The 22,083-nt window shown below is 36.4% G+C and overlaps 2 protein-coding genes across 3 annotated transcripts; both read left to right on the forward strand.

Moving 5' to 3' along the window:
- The first annotated feature begins 536 nt into the window (after positions 1-536).
- LOC148197659 (uncharacterized) lies at positions 537-7,630 on the forward strand. The gene is made up of 3 exons (XM_088115603.1): positions 537-2,000; positions 2,103-3,929; positions 4,235-7,630. The coding sequence occupies exons 1-3, from the start codon at positions 537-539 to the stop codon at positions 7,628-7,630; spliced, it is 6,687 nt and encodes a 2,228-aa protein (XP_087971729.1).
- Positions 7,631-13,210: 5,580 nt separating this feature from the next.
- LOC148197660 (uncharacterized) lies at positions 13,211-16,182 on the forward strand. 2 transcript variants are annotated; one of them, XM_088115125.1, is made up of 4 exons: positions 13,211-13,377; positions 14,219-14,882; positions 15,030-15,758; positions 15,891-16,182. In XM_088115125.1, the coding sequence occupies exons 2-4, from the start codon at positions 14,268-14,270 to the stop codon at positions 15,996-15,998; spliced, it is 1,452 nt and encodes a 483-aa protein (XP_087971251.1). In that variant the 5' UTR covers positions 13,211-13,377; positions 14,219-14,267; the 3' UTR covers positions 15,999-16,182. The 2 variants fall into 2 exon arrangements, with proteins under 2 accessions (XP_087971251.1, XP_087971250.1); XM_088115124.1 differs by having other exon boundaries at positions 13,211-13,356.
- The last annotated feature ends 5,901 nt before the right edge of the window (positions 16,183-22,083 follow it).

Raw genomic sequence — 22,083 nt, forward strand, 5'->3', positions numbered from 1 at the left:
TCTCAGTTGGCTGCTTTGGCAAACGGGGCAATTGAAGACATCCCCAGGATGGTGTCGAATGCTGAAGCAAGCACTCATTTTTGTAACTCACCAGCGGAAATAGAATTGTTTATTAATCATTGTAAATGGTTGGTGGGAGAGATGAAATCTTTCATTGCCCGGGCGCGGGATTGATGTACATTGGAATTATGTGTTTTGTTCCTTAGACTATGTAATGGATCAAATTTCCTTTAAATGAAAGATAAGGGATGTTTGTTGGTATCGGCTTGTGTTAATTTTCCATCAGTATTGTCATCGTTATCCTGTGATTTCCACTTATCACTAGCATGCATCATGTTTTCTTTCGTTTTGCATTTTTCATCCTTATCTAATTTAATTTAATAAAAAAAATAATAATAATCAGCAGTACAAGTGAGAAAACAACGGCAAATTTTCCACGACATCCGTACAGGACCAGAGCTAACTCAAAGGTCATGGAGAATTGGGAGCAGTCACACGAATCTATTAAGGCCGATGTCAACCAGTTGAAGGATCAGATGGCCCAGATTTTGGCGGCTCTCGAAGCCCTGAAGACTACGGGAGGGGCGACGCCTGCGCAAGTCGAGGGAAGTGCTCAATATTACCCTCCGGTGTTCAGTTCTGGGAGCCAATCTGTTCCGTTCCCAATGTATGGATTACCTCCAGGTTACACCCCACCTGTGGGAGAATACACAGAAGGGGAGCAGGCTTCATTCTCTTTCCCTACCACTGTCAACATACCGCCAATCAGTATTCAGGGACCTGTTGTAATGTCCGCACCCATGATAAATGAAGGAATGCATGCAAGCATGTCTGATGGAATACGAGTAACTCCGGTGCCGCCTGTGATTACCGGAGAGGGCTTTTCTACAGGGGCTGCACCACATACCTCGTTTCAGGGGGTAATTAGTAATGTTGATGGGGCGAAAGATAAACTGGAGAGCCTAGAGGCAAGATTGAGGGCTGTGGAGGGGTATGAAAGTTATGGATTTGGGGATGTGTCTAGATTGAGCTTAGTTCCTGGCGTCAAAATTCCACATAAGTTCAAGGCGCCAGATTTTGAGAAGTATAAGGGAAATACATGCCCTAAGAGCCATCTGACCATGTTTTGCAGAAAGATGGCTGCATATGCTTACGATGAGCAGCTGCTCATTCATGTTTTTCAAGATAGTTTGGCTAGAGTGGCATTAAACTGGTATACCCATTTGGAGCCGACTCGTATTCGTTGTTGGGCAGACTTGGCTGATGCTTTTGTGAAGCAGTACATATACAATACACATGTCGCGCCAGATCGTTTACAGCTGCAAAACATGTCGAAGAAAGACAACGAAAGTTTTAAGGAGTATGCTCAACGGTGGAGGGAATTGGCTGCACAAGTTGAGCCACCTTTGTATGATAAAGAAATGGTGGCAATGTTTGTAAATACTCTTCAACCACCATTTTATGAACATATGATGGGAAATGTATCTTCAAATTTTGCCGATATCATCGTGATAGGCGAGCGAATAGAGATCGGGTTGAAAAATGGGAAGATTGCATATGGCTCGTCGGCGGGTGCAAACTCCAAAAAACCCAATTTCAACTCAGGGAAAAGAAAGGAGGGAGATGTGCATGCAACATCTGCAACCCCCGTGTGGAGAGGTCAAGCTCCCACCCATAACTATCGACCATACTGGGGTCAACATCCACATGCAGCTAACGCGTCATTTGGTCATCAAATTAGGCCTCAACAACAACCGGGATACTATCAACCACAATACATCCCGACGAATAATTGGAGGGGAGGGGCAAATGTAGGTTCCAATATGAATGTGGGTCCAAATGCTTATCCAAGAAGGAACCAGGAAAGAAATTATGTTAACTTTACTCCAATTCCTACAACTTATACGGAATTATTGCCTCAGCTTATCAAACAAGGGCTAGTTGTCGTTTGTCCCCTGAAGCCTTTGCAGCCTCCGTATCCAAGAGGTTATGATGCAGAGGCAAAGTGTAGTTATCATGGAGGGGCCGCTGGTCATTCCACTGAGAGGTGTCTGGCTTTCAAGCATAAAGTGCAGACTCTAATTGATTCTGGGTGGTTAAAGTTCCAAGAGGATAAGCCTAATGTCGAGGCCAATCCTTTATCTGGGCATGGAAGTGCTTCGACGAATGCTGTCGAAGTGAAAGAACATGAGCTGGTGAGAAATGTGAAAGAAGTCAAGAGCTCTAGGAGATTTATCTTGGAGGCGTTGCTGAAAGTGGGTATCTTGAAGGGTGATTATGATGAGAGTATGGCATGCGCGCTCCACCCAGAGGCTGAGCACTCTATTGAGGAGTGTGTTGAATTTGAAGAAATTCTGCAAGACCTGCTAGATCGTGGTCTGATGCAGGTATGCTACAAGAGGGAGGAGGGTGATGTATTTGCACAAACTGGTGATGAATCCGGCATGATTGTACCAGAACCATTGGTAATTCGTTTCACTAAGACTACTTCTATCCCACCAACTCAAGGAAGGTCGCCTGTAGTTATCCATGTACCAGCTCCTTTTCCTTACAAGAACGAAAAAGCCGTCCCATGGAGATATGGGACGCATGTGTCAGGCGAAACGCAAAGCGTTGACCCTGTCGTCAAAAACATATCGGGGATAGGTGGAATGACTAGGAGTGGTCGAATTTTCACATCACCAGAGTTGGCACGAGAAAGAGTTAATGATAAGGAATCAACGATGGCCGCGAAGGCAAAAGAATTCTTAAAGGGGAAGGGTGCACAGACAGAGGAAATCCCCAACAAGGAAGAGAGGAGAGAAGTTTCTGAGGAGGAGGCTTGTGAATTTTTAAAATTCATACAACAAAGCGAATATAAGGTGGTGGAACAGTTAAACCGTATGCCTGCTCGCATATCCTTGTTAGACTTGCTCATGCATTCGGCATCACACAGAAAGTTGCTAATGAAGATACTCAGTGAGGCTCACGTGGAGCAAGGTATTTCGTTGAATAAATTCGAGGGTATTGTTGGCAATATTGTTGCTAATAATTATCTCACCTTTACGGATGAAGAGATACCTACTGAGGGAAGAGGACATAATAAGGCTCTTCACGTCTCTGTGAAATGCCTGGATCATGTTATTGCGCGTGTTTTAGTGGACAATGGGTCCTCCTTGAATGTCATGCCGAAAGCAACTCTGGAAAAGCTACCTTGCGAAGGAATGCATATGAGGCCAAGTTCAATGATTGTGAGGGCTTTTGATGGCAGTAAAAGAGAAGTGATGGGAGAAGTGGATTTACCAATGCAAGTTGGCCCATGCGTTTTTCAAATAACATTCCAGGTTATGGATATCCTGCCAGCTTATAGTTGTCTGTTGGGACGCCCATGGATTCATTCGGCGGGAGTTGTGCCTTCTACACTACACCAGAAGTTGAAGTATGTGATAGGAGATAAGCTGGTGATAGTATCAGGAGAAGAGGATCTTCTGGTGAGTGGACCATCATCCACGCGCTACATCGAGGCGGCTGAAGAAGCTCTCGAGACAGCCTTCCAATCGTTGGAAATTGTGGGAAATGCTTGTGTGGAACCGTTTCCAATAAATCCTCATCTGTCATGTGCTTCTATTATGATGGCCAAGATTATGCTAAGAAAGGGCTATATATATGGGGAAGGTTTGGGCAAATATCGGCAGGGGCGAGCATTCCCTCTAGAAATCGTTGAAAACAAGAACAGATATGGCTTGGGGTACAAACCTACCAAGGAAGACAGGAAAAGGATGATTGAAGAAAGAAAAGAGCGCAGTCTGGCCCGTGCAGAAAGACGAGGGCCCAGAGAGAGCAAAATTCACATTGTTGACATCAAGGAAAGCTTCCGCAGTGCTGGGTGGATCAACACTGGCCAGATAGCAGCCGTGGAGGATGAAGAAAGACCTCAAAGTTCGAGCTTTGTGTGGGCTTGCTCCCCTGATACTCAACTCAACAATTGGGAAACACTAGATTTACCTGTGATGCTTAATGTGAACAAAATGTAATAGTTTTAATTAAGCTCATAGTTTCGATTGGGGCTTTAGAACTAAAGTTTTGCGGATTGATTCTTTTTACTTTTCACTCAGCGTGATAATAAAGTTGCATTTCATCATCATTTGGCATTTTTCTTTGTTTATCTTATTTATTTATACTTTTTCATAAATTTAAATGATGCAGATGTGACAATGATTGTTTTGAAAATAATGATATCAATATTCCTAATTTTGAGCACCCTATCAATAATACGGAAGATGATTTCGAAGATGATGTGGAACCCTCTCCGGAATTGTTGAGATTAGTGGAACAAGAATCTAAGGAGATAAAACCCCATCAGGAGGAGATTGAAATACTTAACTTGGGAGAGAAGGATGAGATAAAGGAGGTGAAAATCGGTACTAGTATGAAAACGGAAGTGAGGGAAAGATTGCGTGTCCTGTTGAAGGAGTTTAAAGATGTGTTCGCGTGGTCTTACAATGACATGCCGGGTCTAGATACCGATATTGTGCAGCATAGACTCCCACTCAAGCCAGAATGCCCTCCAGTCAAGCAAAAATTGAGAAGAATGAAGCCGGAAATGTCACTAAAAATTAAAGAGGAGGTCCAAAAGCAATTTGACGCAGGATTTTTGGCTGTGGCAAGATACCCACAATGGGTAGCGAATGTGGTACCAGTGCCTAAGAAGGATGGGAAAGTTCGAATGTGTGTTGACTATCGTGATTTGAATCGTGCAAGTCCGAAGGATAATTTCCCGTTACCACACATTGATACTCTGGTTGATAATACGGCCAAATTTTCGTTATTTTCATTCATGGATGGATTCTCGGGATATAATCAAATTAAAATGGCACCGGAAGATATGGAAAAAACAACCTTTATCACGTTGTGGGGAACATTCTGTTATAAGGTGATGTCTTTCGGACTCAAGAATGCTGGGGCAACATACCAAAGGGCAATGGTGACACTCTTTCATGATATGATGCATAAGGAAATTGAAGTTTATGTGGATGACATGATTGCAAAGTCGGAATCAGAAGAGGAGCATATTTTCAATCTAAGGAAATTATTTGAGAGACTGAGAAAGTACAAACTCAGGTTAAATCCTGCCAAATGCACGTTTGGAGTAAAGTCTGGAAAATTGTTGGGCTTCATTGTTAGTCAAAGAGGGATAGAAGTTGATCCGGACAAAGTAAAAGCGATAACGGAAATGCCTGCGCCCAGAACAGAAAAGGAGGTTCGAGGTTTTTTGGGAAGATTGAATTACATTGCTAGGTTCATCTCCCAATTAACTGCTACTTGTGAACCAATGTTCAAGTTACTACGGAAAAATCAGGCCGTAGTCTGGAATGAAGATTGTCAAGTTGCTTTTGAAAAAGTCAAACAATACCTGCAGGACCCTCCTGTATTGCGTCCACCTATGCCAGGAAGACCGCTCATTTTGTATTTGACCGTATTGGATAATTCAATGGGTTGTGTATTGGGTCAGCATGATGAAGATGGGAAAAGAGAGCATGCCATATATTACTTGAGCAAAAGATTCACAGATTGCGAACAACGATATTCGTCGTTAGAGCGAACTTGTTGTGCACTGGCGTGGGCTACTCATCGTCTAAGGCAATACATGTTGAGCCACTCTACTTGGTTGATATCCAAGATGGATCCTATCAAGTATATTTTCGAAAAGCCTGCTCTCACTGGAAGGATAGCTCGATGGCAGATGCTATTGTCAGAGTACGACATTGTATATGTTACTCAGAAATCTATCAAGGGTAGCGCTTTAGCGGAATATTTAGCCCATCAACCCATTAGTGATTATCAGCCAATGCAACCTGAATTTCCTGATGAAGATATCATGGCTTTATTTGCTGAGAATAAAGAGGACAAAAATGAAAAAGCGTGGACGATATTATTCGATGGGGCCTCGAATGTAATGGGGCATGGAATAGGGGCAGTGCTTATCTCTCCTAAGAATCAATACATTCCAATGACGGCAAGGTTGTGTTTTAATTGCACGAATAATATCGCAGAATATGAAGCCTGTGCCATGGGAATTCGAGCAGCTATAGAGTCTAAAGCAAAAATTCTGGATGTCTATGGAGATTCAGCTTTGGTCATCCATCAATTGAAGGGAGAATGGGAGACTAGGGATACTAAATTAATTCCATACCAAGCTTACATCAGGGGATTAATTGAGTATTTCGATTCCATCACGTTTAATCATATACCACGAGAAGATAATCAATTAGCAGACGCATTGGCTACCTTGTCATCGATGTTTGAAGTTGATCAAGATGCAGAATTGCCAATGATTGAAATGAAGAGTCATGTGAAGCCAGTGTATTGTCATTTCATCGAAGAGGAGGTAGATGGTAAACCCTGGTACTTTGATATCAAGCATTATCTTAGGACCCGAGAATATCCCGAGAAGGCATCAGAAAACGACAAAAGGGCGTTAAGGAGGTTGGTGGGCAGTTTCATTTTGAGTGGGGATATTCTATATAAGAGGAATCATGACATGGTTCTCCTTAGATGCGTAGATGCAAAAGAAGCCGACCTGATACTAAAAGAAGTACACGAGGGTACATTTGGCACGCACATGAATGGGCACTCAATGGCCAGGAAGATACTGAGAGCGGGGTATTTTTGGTTGACTATGGAAAATGATTGTTGTACACATGTGAGAAAATGTGAGAAATGCCAGGTGTACGCAAGTAATATCAATGTTCCACCCACGACCTTGAACGTGTTGTCTGCACCATGGCCCTTTTCGATGTGGGGAATAGATGTCATCGGAGCTATAGAGCCAAAGGCATCAAATGGACACCGTTTCATATTAGTTGCAATCGACTACTTCACCAAATGGGTTGAGGCCGCTTCTTATGCTAATGTGACTAGAAAGGTAGTGACCAAGTTCATAAAAAGGGAGTTGATTTGCAGATACGGACTCCCTAACAGGATCATCACTGATAATGCCACTAACTTGAACAACCAGATGATGACAGAGTTATGTGAGGAGTTCAAAATTCATCATCTTAATTCTTCTCCTTATCGTCCAAAGATGAATGGGGCAGTAGAGGCTGCTAATAAAAATATCAAGAAGATTGTGCAGAAGATGGTGGTCACATATAAGGATTGGCATGAAATGCTTCCTTTTGCTTTACATGGTTATCGCACTTCGGTACGAACATCGACTGGGGCAACACCTTTCTCGCTTGTATATGGAATGGAGGCAGTACTTCCGTTTGAAGTGGAAATTCCGTCCTTACGAGTTTTAATGGAAACCCAATTAGAAGAGGCGGAGTGGGTTCAAGCTCGTTTCGACCAGCTCAATCTCATCGATGAAAAGAGACTAACAGCAGTATGCCATGGACAATTGTATCAAAGAAGAATGAAGAAGGCATTTGACAAAAAGGTACAGCCAAGAGAATTTCATGAAGGTGAGCTGGTGTTGAAGAAGATCCTACCTATACAAAAAGATCATAGAGGCAAATGGACTCCAAATTATGAAGGGCCATTTGTAGTGAAGAAAGCATTTTCTGGTGGGGCACTAATTCTCACAAGAATGGACGGAGAGGAGTTACCATTGCCAGTTAATTCTGATGCAGTAAAAAAGTTTTACGCATGATGATTCCGTGATAGTGGTTGCTATTAAGGGGATGTTGATATTATCGTTAAAGATTATTGTACTCTGTGTTTTTTTTAATAATTGAAGTTCGCGTAGTTCATTCATATTTTGGTTGTTTGCATTCCATCTGAAATATTGCATGTCACGCTGAGCTGTTAAGTGGTCAAAGGAAAATGAAAATGAAAATAAATAAGCGCTTGTTGATAAAAGCATCACAGGTATATCAGGTTGGTGAGCTCGGTCCTGGAGGATGTCGAAAAAGGAAAACGAAAAAAAGAAGGTCACATGTTGAGTTTGTTGTTAATAAAGTTGTCAAGGACATAGTATTTTCGAAAAAGGAGTTTTGAAAAAATATCGTTGGTGAGCCTTTTCCTGATTCAAGGTTTTGGGTGTAACCGGTGTTCTTTTCTTAATAAAGCATTTGCATTCACATTACTTGAACCCTAACTTTTTCGTTTCTCACAAGACGAAGGATTTCGCCATATGCCTAATATTGGGGCAGTTTTCATCATGTTACATACCACCGATAATCCATTGATTAGGGAGATAAAAAAAAAGAAAGAAAAGAAAGAAGGAGAAAACAAAAGAAACAAAAAAAAAAGGAAAAATGAAGTTGATGTGTCAAGCACTACATAGTTTAGTTTCAGGGTTAAATTCAAGAGAAAGTCAGACAAACAAGATTCGGAGTGACGTGTGGCCGTTTTTCGTTATCCAATCGTCAAAAAACAGTTCATCCAATTGCACCCCTTTTGAGCCAAAATGCATAATTGTTTTCATCACCCTAGACAAGAATCATTAACAGGTCGACGTCAATTTAAAAGGGTACATCATAAGCATCCAAAGAAAAAAAAAGAATGAAAAGGAAAGTATCATAAAGGACCACAACAGGGGCAACGAAAAGAATGATCCAAAGGGAAAGAAAGAAAAAACAACAATAAATATGCTTGAAGTTCAAATCCCTAGGGACAATTGACTGGGCACCCTGCAAATGATTCTTGTTTAAAGACTTTAACCATCAAACACTTATTTGGGCCTTTGTTATCCTTTCTTTCAAAACCCTTTGACCTTTAGCCACGGTACAAGCCAATAAAAGTCCACACTGACTGAAGACTGTTGGTCCTAATCTTTCTCACGAATTTAACTTTGAAACAGAATAATGTGGTGAACGACACAATTCAGTGTTATTTTCAAAAAAAAAAAAAAAAAAAAAAAAAAAAAAACGTCTCCCTGTCAATCGAAGATCATCCAATTTGGGGGAATCCTTCATACCCAAATCTTTTCACTTTTCCATTGTGCAAAATTGGGGCAGTATGGGAGCACAACATGTTAATAGCACTTTTCCCCAAAGGAGGGACACACATACGTTAATCATTATTCATTTGTTTTTCATAGCCATTCTTCCACATCACACAGGGTTCAATTTAATTTGGATTGCAAAAAGCGATAAAAAGAATTTTAACTCAGGGTTACGCTTTCTTCCTGCTCATCAAAGGGTTTTATACATATCAACGTTGTTTTTAAGGAATTCGTTTTGAACGTACATCGTGTTTGATGACAATATTAACAATGGATTCCAAGCATGGAACTTTCAAAAAAAAAAAAAAAAAAAAAAAAATTGATGATGATGAGAAGCGAGAGTAAAAGAAAAGAACAAAATGAAAGTCTCATGTGTCTATGCATTCATGCACCATCATGACATAACATCATCTCAGAGGAAGCAAGGAGAATTGTTTGCAAAATCTTCATGTTTAACTCGGCATTTATCAACTTTTCAAAGTTACAAATCAAGGTTTTAATTTTCTGTTATCGACCCTCTGCATGGCAATGGTCAGATTTAAATTTCTGTTCTGTAAGTTTGGCCCTCTGCGAGGCAATGGTCAAACCCAGGTTTTAATTTTCTGTTATCGGCCCTCTGCATGGCAATGGTCGGATTTAAATTTCTGTTCTGTAAGTTTGGCCCTCTGCGAGGCAATGGTCAAATCCAGGTTTTAATTTTCTGTTATCGGCCCTCTGCATGGCAATGGTCGGATTTAAATTTCTGTTCTGTAAGTTTGGCCCTCTGCGAGGCAATGGTCAAATCCAGGTTTTAATTTTCTGTTATCGACCCTCTGCATGGCAATGGTCGGATTTAAATTTCTGTTCTGTGAGTTTGGCCCTCTGCGAGGCAATGGTCAAATCCAGGTTTTAATTTTCTGTTATCGACCCTCTGCATGGCAATGGTCGGATTTAAATTTCTGTTCTGTGAGTTTGGCCCTCTGCGAGGCAATGGTCAAATCCAGGTTTTAATTTTCTGTTATCGACCCTCTGCATGGCAATGGTCGGATTTAAATTTCTGTTCTGTGAGTTTGGCCCTCTGCGAGGCAATGATCAAATCCAGGTTTTAATTTTCTATTATCGACCCTCTGCATGGCAATGGTCGGATTTAAATTTCTGTTCTGTGAGTTTGGCCCTCTGCGAGGCAATGGTCAAATCCAGGTTTTAATTTTCTGTTATCGACCCTCTGCATGGCAATGGTCGGATTTAAATTTCTGTTCTGTGAGTTTGGCCCTCTGCGAGGCAATGGTCAAATCCAGGTTTTATTTTTCTGTTATCGACCCTCTGCATGGCAATGGTCGGATTTAAATTTATGTTCTACGAGTTTGGCCTTCTACGAGGCAATGGTCAAATCCAGGTTTTAGTTTTGTTGTTACTGGTACTCTACTTGACATTGGTTATTTGGGCATCGTGACTTGAATTATTTTGTTCGTTTTCTTTCATGATTGAAACCCGGACAAAATTAGTGTCTTTATCTTTACTTAGCTTTACTTAAATAATACGAAAAGATTAAATTTTCATATTATTTAGTAATATCTAAGTAAAGAGGGGCAGCTGTCAACACTCAATTTTGTCCGGGTTGTAAAAAAATGTGTTTTTATTTGTTTTCTATTATTTTCATTTTATTTCATTTTTTATCTTTTGTTTTATTCTATTTCACTGTATTTAGATCTTTGCTTTTAATTTAATTTCTATTTTTATTTATTTTTTATATTCATTTTGTTTTAATAGAGTTAATTAGTCAAAATAATTGAAAAATAAAATTAAAATTAAAAATAAAGTAAAAATAATAATAAAAAAAAAATAAAATAAAATTGAAATAAGAAAATAAAAAACGTGGGGAGATGATGTATGGGATGCATGTCTGGAGTGGGGGGACAAGGTGGTTAAGGAGAATTTTTTCCAAGATTTTTGGAAGAAAAAAAAGGGAGAGGAGGATTTTGGTGGGGAGGGGACAGAGAAAACAGAGGGAAGGTGGTTATGATTCGGTTTTTGGCGGAAGAAAAAAGCACAGAAAAGCAAAGGGGGCCTGGATCTTCGTGGATCATCCATTGCTGAGGGGGAGATTATTCACAAAAAAGGAGACGAGAGTGCAAGGGTTGGAAGGGCGGAGGAAAGGTGGAAGCAAGTCCACAGTAGAGGTGGAAGCAATACCAAAAAAAATAATGTTTTAAAGGTTAAGCACACGTGAGACCGCTCGCGTCGTCCTTGTGCTAGAAACCTTCACTTCTTTCTTAAGTAAAAAATTACAAAAAATACGTTTTAAAGGTTTAAGCACACGTGTGACCGCTCGCGTCGTCCTTGTGCTAAAAACCTTTTCTTCTTTTCTTAAATAAAATTTCAAAAATACGTTTTAAAGGTTTAAGCACACGTGTGACCGCTCGCGTCGTCCTTGTGCTAAAAACCTTTTCTTCTTTTCTTAAATAAAATTTCAAAAATACGTTTTGAAGGTTAAGCACACGTGTGACCGCTCGCGTCGTCCTTGTGCTAAAAACCTTTTCTTCTTTTCTTAAATAAAATTTCCAAAAATATGTTTTAAAGGTTGAACACTCGTGTAATCGCTCGCATCGTCCTAGTGTTCAATACTTATGGGTACGAGTGCTCGTGCGATCGTCCGCATCAGCCTAGCACTCAATACCCTTAAGTTTTCCTAAATACGTAGATAACGGTATGAGTGCTCGTGTGATCGTTCGCATCGGCCTAGTGCTTAATATCGTTATCTCTCTTTTCAAAAATAATTAAAAATATTTAAATATCATTTTAAAGGTATGAGTACTCGTGCGACCGTTCGCGTCGGCCTAGTACTCATTACCTTCTTTTTTCTCGAAAATATTAAAAACATAAAAATCTCCAAAAATTAAAAACATCTGCTTTTCCAAACAACAAACAATCTTTTAACTAGAACTACGTAACCCTGATTTCTCATTTTGAATGAGAATACGTAGGAGCAAGGTCAATCCTTGTCGGGCCCAAAAAACTAAAAAAATATATTTTGTTTATTTATAGTTTTATTTGAGGGGATAGTTAAACATTTTGAAAACCACATCATATTCGCGCATTTAGTTAAAGGTACTGCCTTAGGGCAGGCGTTGTGGGGTGCTAACACCTTCCCCACGCGTAACCGACTCCCGAACCCAATCTTTGGTTTTCGAGGACCGTGCTTTATCGTTTTGAGGTTTTTCCATAGTTTTCCATAATAAACTATGGTGGCGACTCCAAATCTCTTTTTAAAACCCGTTTCTTTTTGGATCGTCGTCCCGTCGCGATTCCGGTTGCGACGTCATTGTATTCTTTATTTATTGTATAAATTTTGGTGTGTAAAAGGATTAGAATATTTCAAAAGCTTTTTATAATTATTCTATTATTTATTGTTGGTGAAAAAGATAAAAGAAATTTAATCATGATTAAATAAAATTCAATCTTACTAAGTAATTAATTAATTTTATCAGTTGTGAACGATAAAACTTAGATTTCTTTTATATTTGGTATGGGAGAGTGTTATAATTATTTGAACTTTGTTTAAATATTTTTAAATAAAATTGTTATATGATTTTCTCTTGCACTAAGCATATTTATTTTTTAAACTTTTACCTCTTTATTTTGACAAGTTTTAATTGAGAAATCACGGATGCGAATCCATTTACCTAGTAGTAAAAATAAATTTAATTTAATTTTTATGCTTTATTATTAATTCAGCAATTTTTTTTGGGTAGAAGGGTAACATAAATGAAGAGATGCAATTTAAAATGAATATTTAAGAATGCGAAATGTTGGTAATTTAAATTACTCATTTAAAGTAAAAGATAAAATAATTGAAAGATTATATTAATCTATACTTCTATACTATTGATAAAGGGAATTCACACTTTTAATGTACACAATTTTTTTTTAATTTTATCTTTTTAATACTTATTTTTCTAAATTTAAATAAAAAATTAATTTTTAATTTTATCCTTTTAACAACTATTTTTTGAATTAAAAATTACAAGATAAAAAAGTTATAATTTTTTGGTTTTTTTTATGATTATGTTTTTATAAAAATTATTTTATAACTTATTCATATTTTTTCAATAATGAAAAATCAATTTATAATTTAATAGACATTTTTCTATAATAAAAAAGTGACACGTGTAGAATAGTATCATATAAAACAAATCATTTTTTTATTGAATATCACATAAAACAATGTACGGTATTTTCGAAAAAAAAAATGAAGAAACGTATATTGTTTATAAATTCAATAGAAGAAGCCACAGACAAAATAAAGTGTTTCCCAAAAGTCAAGTCATTCTTCAATCAGTTTTTCTTAGTTTTGGTATGGTTGCTTTTCTTGTTTGCTCATTCACTCAGCTCATTTCGTTCTCTCAAATTCTCACTTCCACGATCATCGATTCACTCGCTTCCACATCGGGGTGAGTGCTTTTGGAAACAGTGTAATTAATCTTCTTTCATGTTCTCATGTTCTCATGTTCTCATGTTTTATCGTGTTCACCTCCAAATCGGTGTTGCTGATTGTTTTTCGCTGATCGGGGGATTGGGAATTTCATTCTCACGTTCCGTGTTGTGAGAATTAATTCATGTTTCATTTTTGCATTAATGGCCATGCTATTGCTATATTGCAAACTTATTTGTGTTAATACTTTTCATCTGAGTAATTAATTAGTTTTAGTAATCATCTGCCTCACACAAATGGGAATGTCTGAATATTATTTATAATCGGTGATTGTCATTATTAGTGTTTCAAAACTAGCTACCTTCATTCTGTGACATAGATGCATATGTATTTAGGTTATCTTAATAATTAAGTAGGTTAAAGAAGTGGCCTTAAGGCTAACTTATACACAAGCTAAAAAAATTTGTGATTGGCCTCTTGACAAGTAATAGAATTTTTATAATAGATTCTTTAGGTTTTTATAAAACTCATAAAGTATCATTTTTTGGGTCATATATTAATTCTAGGGACCAAGTTACAATAATTTTACAGTTCATTGAAATTGGTTCTGAAGGTGAGTTCAGTTTCTGCGGATCACAAAACTATTTGGAAATGCTGTTATGTTGGGATAATCACATGGACCATTTAAGGTTGTGTAACAACTAAAAATGGTTTTTCAAATGATTTCAGTAAAAAACATCTATTTATTAATTTCTTATGTTCTAATGACCGGTTTGCATACACTTGTTTATATAGATTGAATTTGCATCTCACTTTTTCGTGCTTGAATAGTTATACTCAAAACATCAATCAGAGTTGACAATATAAGAACTTTGTTTCAGGTTTTGAAAGTTTTCCAATTTTGCTTCTTGTTTGGTAATTCTTAAAACTATGTCTGCCACTCAAGTAGACGAGGGAGTTTCTTTGAAACTTCTGGTAAACAAAAAGACCAACAAAGTCATACTTGCAGAAGCAGGGAAGGACTTTGTGGATGTTCTATTTAGCTTCTTAACAATGCCTTTAGGAACTATCGCCAGACTTGTGCAGAAGTCAGATATGGGACAGGTTGGAGTTGGTTGTTTAAGCTCGTTGTATGGAAGTGTGACAAATCTTCACGACTGTCTGTTGACAGTGACATGCAAGGAAATGCTGTTGCAACCGGGAAACTCATCCGAAGAATATTGTAGGAGTATAAAACTTAACATTGATGACGCTAAGCCCTCGAAGCATTTCATCTGTATGAACTTCCCTAGATGCAGCCATTACCTTTTGAGCACTTTCAAAAATCAAAGATGTAATTGTGGGAATCTTTTGGCCCGTTTAGTTTCTGTCAAAAGTGGCAAAGTCTACAACGGATTTGTAAATGATGTTGCTACTTTCATTGTCACGGACGATCTGGTTGTCATTCCGAATGCAATGGATACAAGCTTTGGTGTCTTACAGAAATTTGGAGTAAAAAGCTTGAGTTCAGTACAGGAAATGACAGTGAATGTCACAAAGAACAAGGTTATTTGTCAATGCCATTTCTCTATTAATTGAAAGCTGGTTGGTTGCTTATTATTGCTAGCTCTGTACATATAACATTTTACCAATTTTTCTTTTTCAATTTATTTATTACGTAATTCCTTCCTATACTGATAGTCCCTTTTTCAGGTACTGGATCTGCTCAAATGTTCTTTAATGTCAAAGTCAACTTTGACAGATTTGTTCTTAGTACAGAAACCATTGCTCAATAACTCAAAATTTTCTCCTTCTATTGTTGGAAACAGCACTCCTACGAATGCAATCCAAATCAAAGTGAAAGTAGTTATGAGAAAATCAGATGGCAAGGTAATGTTTGCTCAAGGGGATGAAGAATTTGTAGACTTCCTTTTTAGTTTTCTAACCCTCCCATTGGGAGGAGTTATTCGGATGTTGGAAGGATATTCTTCAATTGGCAGCGTTGATGGATTGTACAATAGCATTATTGGTATAGATGGAAACAAATATTTGACAGGAAAGGAAGTGCAGAACAGGCTTATTAATCCTGTCCTTGCCCCACAGTTTAAATTGAGCATGCAGATGTTTCCAATTAATGAACAGGACTCAAAGTATCATTGTTATTATCGGTTTAGAGGAAATGAGAGCAATCCTGTCTATATAGCTGATGTAGGCAAGAGTTACGATAAGAATATTGAAGCTTGTCAAGTCCTTAGATTAGTACCACTCAAGTCATCTGCTGGAATTCTCAAAGGTTATGCCAAGGGTCCAGCAATGTTTATGGCTACTGATGACTTGGTTGTGGAACGAATGTCGCCCACTTCGGCTGTACTTTTACTCAACCGTTTAAAGACACATCTTAATGATGTCGAGGAAAAGGTTGTCACCATTGGCATCAAGGAGGTAAGATGCAGTTTAAAACTTTAGCTTCCCTGTTTTATTATGCCTTTGTTATCGGCTAGAGACAGCCTAGATTGATTTTTACAAGACTATATATGTAGCAGTTACTCATTTTAGCATGTTTCCTTGGTGCAGGGTCTTGGCATATTGAAAGCATCTTTAACCTCAAGATCGGCCCTGACAAACGGTCTCAGCCACTTATTGTTGTTACCTGAAGTTATGGAGCATAAATGGTATCGTTAACACGACTTTGTTGTATATGTGAATGCAGCAGAACTTCTGAGAAGTTGTTCTTTAATTTATACTTTACTTTCTAAGGGATTAGTCTCATGGTTTTCCACTGAGAATATCTTTGCTTTCGGTAAAAAATGTTGAAAAAAAAAACGCCATTTTGTTGCATTTCTTAAAATCTTGCTTTATTGTCTAATTTTTTTTCCCCCTTTTCCTTTCGGTTAATGTTAGAATTTTCTGTTTTCCTTCCTATTATGAAAGCATACTTAATCAGTAGAAAATTTCTTATGTTCGAGGGGATAATTTACAGACTTCGATCTAGGTCGACGTTAGATATAAGAAGAACAATTTTATATACTCCTACAACTTATTATTTGTTTTATTTAATAGTAAAGAATTGCACTGACAATCTGAATACTTTTTCTTTTTACTATAACATGTATGTGAAGTTGATTGACTTTTACAATAATTAATTCAAAACTCATCTTATTTTTAACGGAAAAAACGTGATTACTAAATTTCATCGAATTTCAATATTTAGATCCGAGACATTTCATTTAACAAATTCTTGACCCACGTCCTCAAGTTCTGGCTTTCCCCCTATCCTTCAACGATGTTGTGGAAGATATCAAGGAAAGTAGCGCTTTCTGCGTTTTTATCCGCCATAGCCCGAACGAGCTTACATTCTCCACTTTCTTGGTTGCGGTGTTTGTTTTCTTGATCATACATGCGGCATTTCCCCTGTTGTTTTCTGACGTATGAAAATACTTTTTAGTATTAAAAACCTGTTTTGGCACAATATCAATTACTTGTATGTGTGTGGCATGTCATTGAACTCTAATTAAAGAACTAGAATTAATGAACCATCTTATCTTTCTTCTGTTTACTTTTTCTTGTTCTTGAACTATGCTTCTTCCTTTTCTAGTTGCACCAGTAAAACAGTATTTAAATTCGCACAATAGGCTTCAGATTAAGAGAAACCGAAATCTATATGAACGCGGTGGAATTTTGATAGTTTTGTCGAACTTATATTCCTAGCTTCTGTCACAACCGGTGTCAAAAGGCTTTTCTAGTCTCGGCTAAAATACAAACCGATGCCTAAAGACTTAAAAGTTCCCTCCAAAATTGACCTTTTTACTTGACAAGATTCTGAACATGATCTACTGCCTCGGTTGGCTCAAAACCGAGGCCTATAGGTGAACTTCTGCTTCGGCTCTGCGCGGAATCGGTGCATTATCTTCTGCATAGCTTTGACATGTCTGATTACTAAAGTTTCCAATTATATTTTTTCGAACCCTACAACTTCGGTTGGTTCAAAACCGGGTTGAAAAGGTGTTTCTGCTTCAAGTCATGGTAGAACCAAAGCGTATAATCATTTCAGATTTTTTATTCTTTTTTTGTGGGTGGAGGGGGCGGGGGGAATAGGCATCGGGTGCCTTTTTTAACCGAGGTATATAATGTTTTACTGCCTCAGCTAAAGGTAGAACCGAGGTAGTATGGTTTTAAATACCTAGGGTTAAAAATGTCACCTTACGAAAGTGTTCTTCTTCCTCGCAGTTTTGGAACTTCCTGGTGCAACCTCAGCAGCTCTTCTTCCCTGGCGCAACATTCTCCTTCGTGGCGAAGCTTTTCTCTCACTGGTGGTCCAAGGTGCGCCCCACATTGATGCTTCTCTCGTTCATATTTCACGCGTTGGTGCCTCGATTTGACTCGTCGATGTTGCCGTTGCACTGGCCCCGCCGCATCGCCCCCGTCGAACCGCCCTCGCCACACCGCCCCTGCTGCACCGTCCCTACTGCTCCATCCCTGTTGCTCTGCCCCCACTGCACCACTTTCCTTGGTCGCGTTGCTCTCGCGTTCATCTTTCTCTTTGTAGCGGCTTCTTCTTCTTCTTCGAGGTAAGTATTTTGAAAAATCTTCCAACTTTATAGACGAGTGTAGCAGAGAAATTCTTGATTGTTACCTGCTCTGGAATTCTTGATATTTTTTGTAACATTTTTGTTCAAACTATAACTTTTAATTTAAATTTAAAGTAACATAAATTAATTTTATTACATTAAAATAAAATCACTTAGAGAAAATGCCAACATGATATAAACAAGTGTGATAGAGAAACATAGAAAGTATCGAAACAGAAAAAAAAAAGTGGTGTGAACGGGATTCGTGTTATTATGTTTTTAATAAAAAAAAGTAATGTTTTAACGAGTTTTTTTATATACAGTTGATTAATAAAGATATTTCAATTCTTAGTTTCACATAAACATTAAGGTTAGAAATCTAACTAATGTGTTGTTTGTTTTTGTTTAGATATTGTATTTTTGTGGTGAGGTTTTATACGCGGACATTCTCGATAGTTGACCGACTTTCACACAATTAGGTTTCTATTATTAATATTTTTCTTTTAATATGAACATGTAATTATTTGTTCGCTTCAATATATTGTTTGCTTGAATATATTGTATGTTGCATATGTAATTATTTATTTGTTTGAATATATATTGTTGTTATGTATTAGTCTTAGTTTCCCGTTTGAGATTCAATACAAAAATTATTTACTATCTCCAGATTTTTTTGAGCAAATGTACTTTTAAAAATGAATAGAGAGAAGATGGTAATAATAATTTAGAAGTATTGAATCTTGAATTGTCCGGTTGGAAAGTTTAAGAGTAATAATTTTTTCATAATTTATTAATACATATCAATTTTAATATACATGTCTTAAATTTCGTGAAATTTTGCAGTTGTGTTTTGTATATCTTCGGGTGCATATTTGATTGTGATTTATAATCACTTTCATTTCGTGTAACTTGAAGACCAATGCGAAATGCTGACAAAATTTCGTGAAATTCTAGATATGTTGTTTAAAATTTATATGTTTAATAAACTAAAAAAAGTGAATCTTCTTGAATGGGATAGGGTCACACCTTGAATACAAACACGATCAAACTGATCATTCAAGATTATTGAAATTGTGTAAACAATTTCAGTAAACATACGTACGGATAAAGGGTGAATTAATTTACCACGCATCAGTACTGAGTAGGAGAGAGGGGTAGAAGAATTTACAGAGTTTGCGCAACGTAATGCGAGTACAAGTGTTTGATTGAACTTGTTTGTTGTTTGTTATTATTGTTTGCGGTTGATACTACACTACACATAGTTCATGCTTTATAAAACACCAAAAACTGAAATTTGTTTTTTTTTAAGTTTAACGTCGTCGTTAAAAGCCCAAAAAAGCCCAAGACGTTGTACGCGATTTTTGTATAGTGTAAATATTGAATTTAGAAATTGAGTTTTGTGATAGTGATTGTAATTTTGGATCCTACATTTTATAAAATTTGTAATTTTAGTTGATAGTTGTTTCTAATTTTTGTTCTTGAATTTTTAATTATTTATAATGTTGTTTAATTTTCATTGCGTCATATTCAAAGTAATAGAAAAGTTTGAGTAATTAAAAATCAAAGGATGAAGACAAAACCGAAAACGAAATTCAATAACCAAAATTGTGAATAAATGTAAGTATACAGACTAAAATTGCAGGAAAAAAAAATTATGGCTAAAATTGTGAATTTTGTAAAATAAAAGTGCCAAAAGAAATTATCGTCGTTTATGATTTATTTTTTGTTTACCAAAGAAAAGAAAAATGTCTTGTGGTTCAATACTACATTAGTTAACGACTTAGGAACCTCCACCTCCTCCACAACCTCCACCGCCACAGCCACCTCCACCGCCACAGCCACCCCCACAGCCATGATGAGCACTTGAATGATGACCAGTGGAACCATAACCATTTACAGCCGTTGTCATGGCCGGTATAGAAACCAAACCACCATCGATTCTTCTGGTTCTACCTTCACTGCCACGACCCTGCAATCTTCCACCACTCTTGCTTTTGCTCTTATCTCTTGGGTTTCTATCTCGGGAGCAAAAACACCCCATCCTTTTCCTTTTCCTTTTCCTGTCACTGCTTTTCATCTTCACGTTCCTATATATAACATTATAGACCTAAAAAGATGTTTTTATTTAATTACTTATATTATAATTTATGAGATATTTTTATAAAAGTAAATATTTATATATGGTTATTATTTTTATTTTTTGTAACTGAAAATATTTTTTAATATTTCAGATAATAAAGAATTTATAACTGTTTGCTTATATATAAATATGTCAATTTCCGTAAGGAATTATTTTGACCTTATTATTATTAACTTTTGAATTAAGAGTCACATATCTTTTGTCTTTAGTTAAGATTCTCAACTTTTTACATACTCTTTTTGTACTCATGAGATTCACGCAAGGTAAAACTATTGCTTAATTATTAGTATGCAATCGGTAACCGTCTTCTATAACTATCTAACTTCCTTCAAACAATATTATCTACAATAAGAAATATATGCTGTCTATATTGATAGTTTCTTAAACTTTTTTATATATAACATTTTATTTAATAATATAAAATTACTAAATAAATTTGATGACACAAAACAAATAGTTAATATATATATATATATATATATATATATATATATATATATATATATATATATTATTAATATAATTATCTACCATAATAGCTATAGTAACATAATATATATACACATCACCTATAGATCATTTGAGTTTTTTTTTTCAAAACAAAAACGACTACTATACAAAACATCTAAGAAAACTATAAACTATTTTGCTACATCTTTGCCTTCCATCAAAGATATGTTATCATCTACTTCAATATATGTTAGAACCGTGGAATGATCATTACAAAACAAAAAAAGAAAATAGGATATTTAAACTATATCAAATACAAGTTAAAACAAAGATAAAGTACGATAAATTACATAATATCATATATTAGTTGACACTAAACTCAATTATTCAGATACATGTCATTGACATCGGAACTTACCACATCTATAGTAGTTTCTAGGCTTTGTAGAGCCTAGCCTTAAAGGGTTATCAATCGACCACACACAAAGTTAATCTTCTTTGTTCCCAGGGTCAAATACTATCTTTAGACTAAAACTTCCTAATATTCTTCATAACATAACATATTTTATTCTATCTGAGTATGAATGATTATTAAAGTGTCACATACCTTCTTATGGAATCCCATATGTCAAGGCATACATTAAAGTTATCACCACAAAATTTTTTCCTTGAAATCCTTTAACATTATCACCACAAAATATTTTCCTTAAAATCCTTTAACATTATCACCATACATATCTACAACAACAGTATCACCAACTCAATCAAACATAATGGTAATTATAAACATCCATAAAGTCTGTTATAAATTATGTTTTGAAAGTATGAATTTTTTATGGATATAAAATTTCGTTGGATTTATCTATTTGTGTACTTTTTAAAAAAAAAATATTTGTTTTAGTTAACTTTAAAAAAAGAAGAAATTGCAGGTCTTTCGAAAGTTGTATCAGATAAATTGTGTCTGCAATACATCGTAGAGTAGTAGCTTAATACCTTTACCATATGAATTGGGGTGGTAAAGAGTTGTTTGAGCATGTGAGTGTTCCATTATTGGATTGGAAACAATATAAAGATATTGGTTTTTTATGTTTTTATTTTAAATTTTGCACAGCGTAAAAAGGGTGCTTCGATTTCCAACAAGGTTTATTAGGTTCATAAAGATAGATAATGAGGGTTATCTAACATTAAACCACCTTTATTCTTTGATTTACCTTCATAAAAAAAGGTAGGCACAAATTAGAATAGAAACATAGATTATATCATTATTTATAATTTCAATATTAGAATTGTTATTTTCGTTTTTAAGATTTGATTAAAGAAAGATGGCTATAAAGTATCATAATTAATGAAACTAAATTCAAACTGAAAAGGGGATAATATCTTGAATACAGTCACTACAATTAAGATCCAATGAACTTGCTTTGTTTGTTGATAATAAAATTCCATAGCTTAACCTAATAAAAATCATTGAATTAAATTTGTTATGAAAGAAATTGGAATATCCTCTTGCTCTAACATGCATTTCCTCCACCACCTCCACCACCACCACCACAAGCATTAACAGTAGTGTCACCAGTAATCCCACCCACCATTCCACCAGTAGCACCAC

Source organism: Vigna umbellata, chromosome 5, assembly GCF_029865625.1.
Source record: "Vigna umbellata cultivar VRB3 chromosome 5, Vumbellata_1.0, whole genome shotgun sequence".
Lineage (NCBI taxonomy): Eukaryota > Viridiplantae > Streptophyta > Magnoliopsida > Fabales > Fabaceae > Vigna > Vigna umbellata.